Source organism: Paramormyrops kingsleyae, chromosome 22 (genome assembly GCF_048594095.1).
Source record: "Paramormyrops kingsleyae isolate MSU_618 chromosome 22, PKINGS_0.4, whole genome shotgun sequence".
NCBI lineage: Eukaryota > Metazoa > Chordata > Actinopteri > Osteoglossiformes > Mormyridae > Paramormyrops > Paramormyrops kingsleyae.
In genome coordinates this window covers 21,421,744-21,434,668 of record NC_132818.1, presented here as the reverse complement: position 1 = coordinate 21,434,668, position 12,925 = coordinate 21,421,744, and the positions used below count along the sequence as shown (strand labels likewise).

Sequence of the window (12,925 nt, the reverse complement as noted above, 5' to 3'; positions counted from 1 at the left end):
CGCATCTCACGTATCGTTAGTGTAGCTTGTCACTCATCTTTCCTTCCTGTCCTAATTTCAGCACAATAAATCAACGTGTTTGAGTACATTTGTGACATTAGATGATCATTGTAAAGAGTCAGACCTAGTGGATTGTGGAAAAATAGTCATATTAAAATTTAAAGGTAATTTGTAGTAGGCCTACCGATCGTCAATTAAGTCAGATGCCTATTGTAACAACACAAAAGCATTAGGCTATAAAAGGGCTGTAAAGCTGTGCGATACATTGGTATTTCTGGCGGCTCAAAATAATGTAACTGTTACATTTGTCTCCCGATTCCCAATATTTTGAAATGGATGTAGATTACAACCATCAGTGCCTGTAATAATATGAGAATTCATTAAGTGTTTAAATGGAAGACAGCATTTATTAATAATTAGGAGCAATATAAGAATATGGACATACTGAGCCAGCTTACAGACACTCACTCTTTGTTCCAGCTGTTTATGAATGATATGGTGAATAAATGCCCCATTTCTGAATTATTCTCATGACGTGCGTTTCGCTCTTTCATCAGGGCAGCCAGGTGTACGAGACGCTCTGCGCACACAGCTCATGTTCTGTTTTATTATTTCAGGTATGGAGAAGTTTTTGTTTCAATTACGTAAAACCTGCTGGAAGTGTTTTTGCTGTATTCGAATGCAAGCTGAACTGTGGCACTGTCTGTTTTGTCTAGCAAAAGAAGCGAGTTATTGATTAATATGAGCCTATTAAATATGTTAGACATGTATTAATTATAAAAGGTTATGGATAATTATATATTTTTTATGTATGTGTAGGTAAATATGTATGTTAATGTTTGCATTTGTTATATAAGAATTACAAGTGATTTATTTAACTGATCAATTTATAATTTTTTTTTGTTTGTACCTGAAATTATTTAACCAGATTGTTTTTTCTTATTTTTTTATGTTAAAAGTGCAAAAAGGTAAGAGAATAAAAGCTCTCCTAAGTTGGCCGGAGGGGAGCCAGGTGTACGAGACGCTCTGCTCACGCAGCTCGTGTTTCGTTTTATTATTTCAGTGCTTGAGCAATAAAACATCTGAGATTCAGACCCGAGTCCAGTCCCTTACGTACGCCAGAACACGAGGGGATAAGTGGCATTTGGCTTCTGGTTAACCAGTTTCTGCGCTGGAGGCTTTATGATCCCAGTCGACCAGCATTGCACCGTTGGTGTGCCACTGGTGTCTTTGTGGGTTTTCACATGCACCGTTTGTTTGTGTTTTCACGTTTAGGTTCCCAGGTTCCTGGTTCCTGTTTGGAGTCCGCCTTCTGCTTTACGCCTTCCTGGAGTCATCCATCCAGGCTGCAGCCCAAGCCACCCTTGTTCCCCATTTCCAGGACTGCTGGAACGGTTGGTCTCAGGGGCCAGAAGACCTGCCGTGACGGACGGGCAGCCCAGGATGAGGGGTTCTGTCGCGGACTTTGTCTGTGTGTGCTAGTAAACGTTTTTAATGTGTATGCTTCGAGTCCGAGTCGTGACAACAGTTGGGTATTGTATGTTGAATTTCCTTTTACTTTATTTGTAAAATCTTAGTTTTCCGGAGGTTTCTGGTCCTCTGTCATTCCTCGATTCTGTTTCGCCAGGACAATCTGTCTGTTAAAACAGAAGAATAAACTGTCAGTAGGTGCGGTTCTCAAAACTCTTTCCTGTCATTTTGTTGTTGCCCCAGATTGCGGTCAGTCACGACGGTGCATATTTCACATGCGAGAAGATGGTAAGCTTGTGTCAAATAACTCTGGGAACTCAAACATGGACAATATAAGTCCTCCACTATGATTTCTCTGATTAGCTCGATTCCTTGTTTCTATTGGTCGTGCGACACAATGCGTCACAGTGCGTCACAGTGCGTAGCAGTCAAAGTTAAAGAAAGCTGACCTTTGACCGCTTGCATTCACACGCTCGCCAGGCGGCATACTGTGGCACGTCTATCTTACCCTTGCGTTTGGCTCGGCGCAGCGCAAAACCGCCACGTAAGCCATATAAAATCATGGGTTTCAGAGAACACATGCTGTGTTCAGTTTCAAAGAAATAAAAGACTCATTTAGAATACATCTTTAAATCAACAAACAAACATTTTAGCTTTTATGTATTTTTGGCTTGAAATCACCGTTCTGTGCTTCTCATGGTTGAAGCTAGACAGTCCTCCTAGTGACATCACCACCGGGACAGTGACATAAGGACCAACCTGAACACCTCTGCTTGTGCGCGGAATTGCTTCACTTTGTCTATTTCCTCTGCCAGTTTCTTCAGATCGTCGCCTTCAAAAGCTGGAAGCGCTAAAAACTAACGACCAAAACAACAAATAAAATAATACATGTTTTGTAGTTTCAGTCAGTCAGGTTAACGCAACATAAATAGAGTCATTATTCCGGAACCTGCCACCTACTTCCTCGTTACTGTAGCGGTTCTGTAGCATTGTCTTGGCTGCCTGGATGTCACTGTTGCCATGATAACGGTGGAAACGGCCTCCTGTTTGCTGGGCAAGTCTCCTAAGAAACTCATTGGCTGTGCTGTCAGGATAATTATTGGGATACCAAAAATTAACACCATCAAGGAAAAGCATGCAGAGAGTAAACTGGGCGAAGTAGCAGTACCTGTCAGAGCAGAAAAGCGAGACCGTGTGGACGGCGAACCGTCTCCCCACAGTCCGACTCTCTACGTCCTCCAGAACCAGGCTGCAGCTGGAGTCGGGCTTTCCGTCACTCAGCAGGTAGCATCCCAGAAAATCTCCAAGGCCACTGGCCACCTTGGCCACATGGACAAAGGCCAGAGGTCAGTATGAGTACTGGAGGTGTTAGTATGCATTTAGAATCAATACCTCCAGAATAGTGATGAACAGCGATAATTCTGAATAGTAACTCAAACTGCTAATTATAACAAACATTGATGATTGTCAGGCTCCAGTATATATAAAACCAAAAACCATTCAAGCGATCTATTGATAACACTTTACTTGACGGGACACAAATACTTAGTAATAACTCAGTTACTACTGAAGTACAAATCATGAAAAAAATAGTCCGAGATAAAAGATGTGCCATAATTCATTAATGATGAACAAACTTGAGATCAGTATTTCACTTGTGTTATTCATGACGTTCCTTCAATAGTTCCTTCAGTAGTTCACAAAAGGTTTATAAAATTAGATATAGCAACATATATTGTAACTGCTTGGGATGAAAGATGCATCATGATTCATTAATGATGAACAAACATGAGATCAGTATGTAACCAAGACTTAGTTTGTGGTTAATTAATACATAAGTAATCATATAATACTATATTATTTGGGTCCCATTAAGTAAAGTGTTACCTACCTCATACAGTCCCTCAAAGTGCCACCCTTGATTTATAAATAGCTCAGGTTCAGTTTGCTCACACTGAGCCACATTGGTGTCATTCTTATCCAAATGGTTTACAGAATTAACCTGCAAGGCCTCCAGCAGGCAGGTTCCTCCATGAGCAGAGAGCTGGGAGAGCCAATGCACAGCGTCCTGACAGGCCTCCTGAGATGCCTCGACCAAGGTGGAGCGCCACGGCCTGACCACATCTGAGAAGGCCAGCAGGGTGAACCTACAGCATGCACAGGCTGCTCTCAGTGGACGTTAAAACGTACCCAGAGTGGATCTCCACTGAAGTCCCAGAACCTGTCACCTAACCAAGGACAGGCATCCATCGACGCATCTCGATCATTTTAAGAGAGAGATCAAATACACTGTATGGCAATGTTTCCCAGTCCGGTCCTCAAGGAGCCACAGATGGTCCATGTTTTTGCTCCCTCCCAGCATCAAGACAGCGCCTCCCTCAGGACCAGATTGGGAAACACTGTTGCATAACATAAGTCACAATATCACAAACCTTTAACTAAACCTCTATTGCGGCCACGCAATCGGTTTGTTTTGGTTCTTGCCACACGCCGCACGCGTGTTAAAATATGGCCATTAACATCCTCTACATCTGTTTCAGCATCTCTCGATAAATTTTATTGAGGCTGTTATGGGACGCAAGTTACTTGATAGGATATAAATCGATAGATGACTAACAATTGACCTACATACAGTATCGATTCCATTGTTTTCAAATTACTTTCATAGTGTGATATCAGACAGTAATTGTGGCATATTGTAAATAAGAAGGAAATGGTTCATTTTGATTGCATACTTGGCGAGATGCAAAAGGTTTGTTTTGTCAACCCTACTGTTTATAATTGGTTTGTAAATGATCAAATTATTCCCTCATTTTTACTCACACTGTGAGCCATATTGGTGTCATTCTTATCCAAATGGTTTACAGAATTAACCTGCAAGGCCTCCAGCAGGCAGGTTCCTCCACGAGCAGAGAGCTGGGAGAGCCAATGCACAGCGTCCTGACAGGCCTCCTGAGATGCATCCTGACAGGCCTCCTGAGATGTTTTGTTTAAGCAAGGAACTTTCAAGGTTTCGGGAGGGTACAGATTAAGGTTGTGCTACAGTGTCGGCATGAAGGTTATGACCCACGTCTTGGATTTAACAGGCCAGCCTTTCTCTTACCTCACCCCTCTCCGGTGGAGCTGCTCCCAGATCAGAGACTCGAGCTCCTTCCTCACATCATCCAGGCAAGAGGCCATGGATCCAGACGTGTCCAGGAGAATGCAGACGTCATGCTCCAGGATGGAGCCAAACATGCGCCTGCTGCCTGAGGACGCAAACAGCGGGCTGCTGGATTGAAGTAACGAAGGAGGATTCAAGACGCTTCCTGGCGCCATCTCTAAAGTGCGGAGTGGGCCACAGGATTCTTTGAAGGGGCTGGGGGCGGGGATCTGGTCGGCTTTGGGGTGGGGCAAGTTCATGATTGGGTGGGCCTACAGTGGGCGTGGCCAAAGAGTAAAAGCGGCAGCCTACCAGAAAGAAGCCACAGCATCCTTCGAGCGTAGCGCCGCAGAAGCTTCTCTGTCTGCGTGAGGTACTGAGCGAGCTCCCCTGAAGTCAGCTGCAGGTGCTTCACTGCACCCTGCCCCCAGGAGGGAGGACAGACATCCCAGTAAGCAGACCTTCACCGTGTCAGTAAGAGAACAGAGCTCCAAGGAGACTATCACCGTGTTAGTGTCCATGGATACCATCAAAGAGCATCCTACGGAAAACGATGATGTAACGACAGAGCCTATGACCATATGAGCAAGCGGCCATGTGCCACTGGCTTATGTTTTTTGTGCACTTCACTGAAAAAAATGTTTTTTAAGGATTATTTTATTCATCAATTCCTGTGAGCCCATTGAGGAGGGCAGTTTTTCAAACCAGGCCTTGAGGAGCCCCCCCCCCCCCACGACGGTCCAGGTTTTTGCTCTTTCCTGATTCTCTGGGAGTTGGGAGGGAGCAAAAACATTGACCATCCCGAGGACCGGATCGAGAATCACTGGAACACATACTGTTCTGTTTCGGAGTACAGACGCGAACCCGATGCTTGTGGTCTCACTCACATTGATTTGGACACTGGGGAAGATGGAACAGTACTGGGTGGTCGTGCCCCTTTGGCCGTCTGCCCCTGCGGTCTTGTTATGGGTGCAGTCTGGCCCGGAAGCCAGCTTGTGAAGGTCCAGCTTTAGCGGCCTAACTCCAAAAATTTTTAGCCACTAATTCACAAGCATATAAAAAAAGAAAAGGAAAAACAAAAGACCAGCGTTACAGAAGGGATGACGGAGGGAAGAAATAAAACAGGGACAAGTCTATCGGGGACATTCTGTACCTGTTTGGTTGAGCAAACGTCTTCATTCTTGGGAAGAGTAAGAGCAGGGACACACCGCTGTACAGTTTTTGCTTTAGGATAAGTCTTGAAAACCATACCTCAAATAAGAAAAATATCACAACATAGCTTGCAGTTCACAGCATAGGAATAGGAACAGCCCACTGTTATGGCCAATTTGATGATTGACTCGAGCATCGTTGGCCATGACCCAGAGCAAAAGCGCTTAACGAGATGCCCCATATCGGTCTTACCCGGCTTGTTGCCCTGTTCGGTGTAAAAGAGGGACAAGGAAACCTCAGGCTTCTTCTGCTTTCCTCTAGACTTTGACATCCTCCTGCTATTCAGTGACTGTGCTTAAGATACAAAAGCAAGATGAAACAAATGTTTGCCTACAATACGCTAAATTGATTGCCTCCGCAAATATAAAATATATGCAAGAACTTGAGTGTGTTTCATATTATTGGTTGATCAACTTATTGTTGGACTCGCTGAGCTCAGACTGTGTGCTTGACTCCGACTCGTGTGATAGGTCACAAAATGGTCAGTCCCTCTCTGCCATTGGCTCTTACCTGGAGAAACAGCAACTTTTGCAACGTTAGGAGGCCGAACTGATGCCCTTGCACCTGAACACTCCATCATCTTGTGTGTCTTTGCTTCCTGCTCAACAAAGGGATGGTCAACAGGAAGCAGTAAGACCACCTGCTCTCTAACGACATCCACTAGCTGTTGGGCAGGGTGTCTGTTTGGACAGTGGAGCCCTTACCAGCCCGGTGAGAGTGTGGGCTGTTGCCAGAGGATCAGGACGCTTCTCTTCGCGCCCTTGTGTTGGCAGAGTTGGAGCTGACTGGGTCCTCACTTGAACGGAAGGCCTGACGGTAGCTCTCTGGCTCATGAAATCCACCAACCGGGAGCACTGAAGGAGAAAAGTGAGACTTAAGATTGGACTAGAATAGGCTCATTCATTAGATCAATCACTTGGCACCAACCCCAGTTAAATCCCCTCAGGTCCTGACACTGCAGCAAGAACAAATGCGAGATTCATAGCTGTGAAAATGTACTTCATCCCCCATGGATACCTTTTGGAGGTAACAGGATGCTGCCTCAACTTCTCGCCTTAAAGCACTGATGTCGTCGCTTTCCACAACACCTGTCAGCCAAAAGACAGACAAAAGTTCAAATTAAAGGTGTCTGGCTTGTACCCGTATCATTGAACAGGCAAAAACCTGATAAAAATACCTGCACCGTTGCACCAATGGAAGCGCCCAAGACCGGCATGTGCCAAATTGCGCGAGGACCGGGCGATGTTAAACAAAGAAGACAACCCAAGGTCCTCGTCCCCTTGACTATAAAGGCAGACATGAAGTCGTAGGTCTTCACCACTGCATCGCTCACTCACATAATCCAACACCACAGTCTGCAGAAGAAACAAAAAGCATAAAACCTAGTTTAGCAACATCAATGCTACGCAATAGGACTCTCCATAGCCCAATCCACGGGGACTATCCTCTTATTCTTGGCTGACCATACAGTCCCCTAGTGCAGCAAAAATATTCTCACCATGTCTTGATCTAGTACTCCACTGGTTAACAAGTAAACGCCAAGCGTTGGAGGCTGCCCCCTCTGGTGGATGTGCGCCATAGCATGTCTCAGGGCCTGCAGCAGGTTCCTACCACCTGAACACTGTAGGCACTGAACCCACCTAAAAAAAAAAAGTAACACAAAGCCTCTGACCGGTGACTTGTCAGTCCCAGAGACCGGCTTCAGCAGACACACACGGGCCAGTTTCTCACAGCCAGGCTTCTTGCAGGTTTTCAGCAGTTGGTGGAACCATTGTGTCTCTCCATTGTTGCACATCTGTGCCAAACCTGTCCAAGGACATAAGAGCACAGAGCAACTTATTGGCACATAAATCGTGGAATATGATGTATGATATATCATATGATATAATGACCAAGACCACGAACAGGGCAGTTACAGGCGGTCCCCAAGTTACGAATGGTTTATTGCTATTATTATACAGTAATAATAAAACTACATTTGGTATTGTACTATACCTTTAATAAAACTACATTTGGTATTGTACTATACCTGGAGCCAGTAAATCACTGAAGCCGAGCAAAATTCTCACAAGCGTCACAAAGTAGTGTTTGTGTTTGTTATTACAAATCATTGTATTTGAACTGAATTTTTAATATAATAGGCTTTATGGCAGTGTGTTCGTAAGTTGGACGTTCTTAACCCAGGGATTGCCTGCATTCCTTTTCATGACCATGAGCCAGCAGTCATGTCCCTTTGGTTCATGGTTTCCCCCCCCCCCCCCCCCCACAAGTCAATAAATAAAAAGAAAAAAAACTGCAGGGTAACCTACACAAGTGTTTCCCAAACCGATCCACATTTTTGCTCCCTCCCGGCTCCCGCAGCAAAAATGCGGACTATTTGGGGGTCCCCAAGGACTGGGTTTGGAAACACTGACCTATACCATGATACTAAAGCTGCACTTGTTAGAGAAAGTAGTGAGGTGGCTTACGCTATTATGTTGAAGCTGCCCTTGTTGGCCAGCTGTTCCTCCAACAGCAGCCTCAGAGAGTGCTGAATTTTGGCCAGGATCAGAAAGTTCATCTGACACAGGTCCACCACAATCAACACTCTACGAGAGGATGAACAATAAGAAACATGCAGGATTCAATGAAGTACAGAATGCTACTGGTATCAGTGGTGGTGGGGGGGAGTGGTGTGGAGGTTTGGGTTGGAGGCCCAAACCCTAACCCTAACCCAAACCCTAACCCTAACCCAAACCCTAACCCATGAGTATCACCCTAAAGTAGCACACTTTTCAGGTAGAAACCAAATATTAAACAAGCTGGTACTTCATACTAGTGCTATACAGGGATGAATAGTTCAGGTCCCGAAAGTAAAAATCCAGACCAAGATTTTGTTTCGGCCAACCAGTTAAGTATAAGGAGTCACAGTCACAGAGTACTCAACTGGTTGGTTGAAACAAAATCTTGGTCTGTATTTTTTACTTTCTGGACCTGAATTTTCCACCTGAGTGCTAATTCACAGTGTTTGGTGTACTGGTGACTATCGGCACTTGCCTGGGCTCACACAGCATCCCCCAAACCCGCCGGCTTCCAGTGTTCAGCCAGAGAAGCCTCTCCTGCAGCCTACGCACTGCCTCATGCACGTGCTCCTGCGGAGACAGACACACAGCTACAGCGATAAATCCGGCCTGTCCGGTGTCACACTCACAGCATTCGCACATACAGCTCACACTTCAGCCACCTGATAGCTCTGCAGAAATGGCAGGTCCACTTGCACGTTTCTCATTGAGCCGTCGTGCCACTCAAACTCTACCATCTCCCCCTGGTGGCAGGGAAGTAAGAGGCCAAGAGAAACATGAGTACCACAGCCACACAAAAAATGTCCCACAGATCCTGAGTGTTATATGTCCTTATAAAGGATCTATTAAAAAATCATTGCAATCATTGCTAATTTTTTCACTTTCAATATCATGCACCTTATTGTCTCTATTTAAAGTCATTTATTTATTATTGTTCATAGTTCATTGTGTGTCTATTGTGTGTCATCTGTTGTGTCAAATGTTACAACTGTTATGCGTGTGCGCTGCTCCTCTATGCCTTTTAAATTGCCCCAAATAAATTATAAATAAAGTTTTTTGAATTTAAATAGCATTGAAAAAAAATTCAGAACTGTAGAATAGGTCTTAGTTAAGCAAGTTTGCTACGTGACAAAGGAAACGTACCTCATTCACTGTGGAGGTGATAGTCTTCCTTTGAATGGGCCCAGATTGGGATGTAAACAAGTATGAGTTTGGAGACAGGACTTGGTAGAGGTCCAGGCCCTTGGCTGAGTATGAGAAACAGCTCAAATCCACACCTCAGTTCACCAGATTGGGGTAAAATGCTAAAGCCAGGGATGAGCGGGGTTCCCACACCAATATTCTTAACCAGATATGTTGGATCTTGCAGGTTTTATAGGATTTAATATAGAGATGGAAAGTACAAATCCAGACCAAGATTTTGTTCCAACCAATGAGTTGAGTACTCTGTGACTGCAGCTCTTTATACTCAACTGGTTGGTTGAAACAAAATCTTGGTCTGGATTTGTACTCTCTGAACCTCTGAGCTTTTGCACTGCCTCTCAATGATTCTTTAAAACTTGCAGGATTGATGTCGCATTGTGCAAAGGCCAATCGTCTCCACTCTAGGGAAGAACCGTGGCAGAAGGACGGAAGGGTTACCGTTCAGTCCATTGATTTTCAGCCAGTCTGCTGATGTTCTGGGCAGGAAGTTGGGGTTCTTTATATTGAGAGGTGTGTTGTGATTGGGCAGTTTGGGAAGCAGGCAGGACATGGATAAAGTGTCTAATTTCGCAGAAATCTGTTGGGAATTTAATCCAGGTAAGCAACAGGACTCCACTCTGATAATAAAGCAGCTTATTATAAAGTGGTGTAAAATCCACACTCTTATTCTCATGCATTAATATGATGAGAAATGTACACCCTACACATAGTCTCATACTGCACGACTGCAAAATGGCAGCTTGTCCTTAAGGAGACTGAAGAGCTCACCGGTTGGTTGTCAGTGTGATTGACAGCTGTGAGGAGCGGCCTGCTGTCCAATGAGCACGGAGCTGTCTCCCACCTTCTCCCCAGGGACCGTCTGCCCTGCTGTTTGTTGCCATCTGAGGGCTGCATTAAACTGCCAGTTCAGAAGCAACATCAGGCTCTTTGTTTGTGCATCAGCCCCCTTTTACATCCTTTCTGTTTCTGCATGCTTAAATAAACATTCAGTTATACTAGGAATGTGCATTTAAATACCAGCACATCGAAACGTTCTTTTAGTGTTAGTATATCCAGCACTTCTAGGGTTCTAGCCACGACTATGTGGACTGTATACTCACAGGTTTGTGGTGCATTGGGGGTCACTGTCCACATCCTGCGCCATGGTCAAAGTAAAGACCTCGGCATCACGTGGTCTGCAAAAAGGATAAACGTACGTATAATGTCTCCATTTTATAATGATTCGATAAATGGGCACAAGCTCACCTTGTATTTAATCCAAATTACATTTTCATTTGGATTGATTTCATGTTGGAATTCAATTAATTGTTGCGGACTGAGTTGCACTAGTCATTAAAAAATGACGTTAAAAATGGCGATTTATTGTTGTCCCTTAAAATGATTTTCGTAAGAAACTGCTGGACTACTTATTCCCTAATTAATGTCTTGATTTTTCATGGTTAAGGATTACAAATAAATTTGATATAAAATATCATTAGAAAAAAATACTGGAATCAGTCTAAACATATACAACCATCACACATAATTCGTGGTCTATAAAATAGTGCGTAATCTTTCTCCGGTGGATTTAACTGGAAACTAACGTAAAACTGCAGATGAAATTATCATTAACAATGAACAACAATTAAGTTACAAGGGACTACGCACACTTCTCGTACGACTGTTGCTATAAGTCTACTTGAGTAACTTGTCAGTAAACATTTTGTTGCATTGGTAATACTTACTGAGTCGAAAATGTTTTTATATTCTCGTTCTGATTTTTTTATATTCTCATTGTTTCCAGTTCTTCAGTTACTCACGTTTTCATTCTTAAGAAAACTAGATCAGATCGAGTTGCCGTTACTACCGAAGTTCACCGTGCAAAGCCGAAGATGAAAACCTTCGTCTGTTTGGCGTCACCAGGGAAACAGGCCAAGCCCTATGTTATAGATTTAAAATTATAATAAATTAATCTACTAAAGTCGATAAATAAGTGACATTATTCTCAGTCTATTGATGTAGATTGTACGTTGTTCTGCGCAAGACCTTAATGTCAATAGTGTTACAAGAATAACAGGACCTTCATGTAATCGTTTATTACCAAATATCTTCCTTCAGAGGTTATTTTAAGAGAAATAACAGTAAATGTAGGCCTAAATAAGAATCGTCCTATCACAAAGCAGAAAAGTGCTTCATGCCGAGAAAAAATAATATTAAAAATGTATATCCGTGTCTCACAGTCGTAGTTACTTTACATTAGGGCGTTTAAAAATTATACTGGTGTATTTCAGTTGTGGCGTAGTATTTCTTAAATATTCTAATTATATCCTGTTATTTACATTTTTGTTCAATGTTTTAGGCGAAGTGGACGGCCAGCACACAGATGACATTTTTTTGATGAGATTTAAGTTTTGATTGCCGCCTGCAGTGGGCGCCAGAGCTCCACTTTTCAGTCAGGGTTCAAACTTGGGCTGATTTCGTGCTATAAATATTCATGTTTTACTAAATCACCATGTTGCTATGGTTTGGTTGTAAAATTAGTCTGACAAGTCTCTACAAATGATACTCCCTGTAAAATATCTGGGATATTGTTCTCTGATACTTATTTCTCTGATACATAATCTGCTTTACTAAGCAAATAGACTTAGTATTTTTCATCACCTTCGGTTTAGTAGTTGACTGGATAGTTATGGAATATGATGCATTTTTAAACCCACCCGATGAAACGGTGCTTCTCCTAGTATTTCCAGTTATGAGCGCTCTTAATGTGTTCTCGACCCAAAGATAAGTGACACAAGTTTAACCATTCCGAACAGGTCCAGCGACCATGGAGGATAAACTCACTTGTTCACAAATATTCTATGTGGCTTTGTGGACAAGGCACCGATGTACTGTAAGTGAAGGACTGATTTGTAAACACTGTTTTTGCTTATTGTTGCTAATCCTGTGTATACACCGTAAATAACAGCATTCGTTTGTTTTTTTTGAGGATTCTTTTATTGTACAAAAGTAACATATCAGGGCGGTTGCCCCGTCCTGTAGGCCTACATTATGGGATGGTCTCCGGGGCGCGGGTGTGAATTCTGCTGCTGGAACTGCAGCTGAGGGTGATGCAGCCGGCCTGCTGTTATTGAATGTGTTCGTGGTGATAATGATGAAGCTTAACGTTTGTAACCTCTGTCTCAGATACATAGAGGCTGAGCATTCCTATTTATTCCTTTCGTCTACTTTCGTTTTCGTTTAGTAGTTTTATCCAAACTGACCCTCACCGTTTCTTCTACCCCTATCTGAACCAAGCCAAACTGCGCATGCAAAAATATTGCAGTGCTACAAGCATTCAGGGCACTATGATTTCTTG

General features: G+C 43.4%; 1 protein-coding gene across 2 annotated transcripts; it reads right to left on the bottom strand.

The window, feature by feature from the left end:
• Positions 1-459: 459 nt before the first annotated feature.
• vwa3a (von Willebrand factor A domain containing 3A) lies at positions 460-11,489 on the bottom strand. 2 transcript variants are annotated; one of them, XM_023835431.2, is made up of 24 exons: positions 11,313-11,489; positions 10,689-10,763; positions 10,357-10,476; positions 10,027-10,165; positions 9,529-9,632; positions 9,048-9,128; positions 8,861-8,955; positions 8,293-8,412; positions 7,556-7,630; positions 7,323-7,464; positions 7,002-7,179; positions 6,842-6,912; positions 6,529-6,678; positions 6,335-6,422; positions 6,017-6,118; positions 5,766-5,863; positions 5,500-5,652; positions 4,925-5,033; positions 4,574-4,718; positions 3,473-3,617; positions 2,639-2,790; positions 2,431-2,554; positions 2,230-2,327; positions 460-1,637 (listed from the first exon to the last, which is right to left on the bottom strand). In XM_023835431.2, the coding sequence occupies exons 2-24, from the start codon at positions 10,701-10,703 to the stop codon at positions 1,574-1,576; spliced, it is 2,568 nt and encodes an 855-aa protein (XP_023691199.2). In that variant the 5' UTR covers positions 10,704-10,763; positions 11,313-11,489; the 3' UTR covers positions 460-1,573. The 2 variants fall into 2 exon arrangements, with proteins under 2 accessions (XP_023691199.2, XP_023691198.2); XM_023835430.2 differs by having other exon boundaries at positions 10,357-10,486; positions 11,313-11,488.
• Between the last annotated feature and the right edge of the window lie 1,436 nt (positions 11,490-12,925).

What these genes read in the sequence shown, in the direction of transcription:
- vwa3a (XM_023835430.2), bottom strand. Translation starts at nt 10,732, where the DNA reads ATGGCGCAGGATGTGGACAGTGACCCCCAATGCACCACAAACCT. An exon ending in ATCACACTGACAACCAACCG is followed by an intron (nt 10,166 to 10,356) that starts GTGAGCTCTTCA and finishes AATTCCCAACAG; the next exon opens with ATTTCTGCGAAATTAGACAC. An exon ending in GAGTACTAGATCAAGACATG is followed by an intron (nt 7,180 to 7,322) that starts GTGAGAATATTT and finishes TTTCTTCTGCAG; the next exon opens with ACTGTGGTGTTGGATTATGT.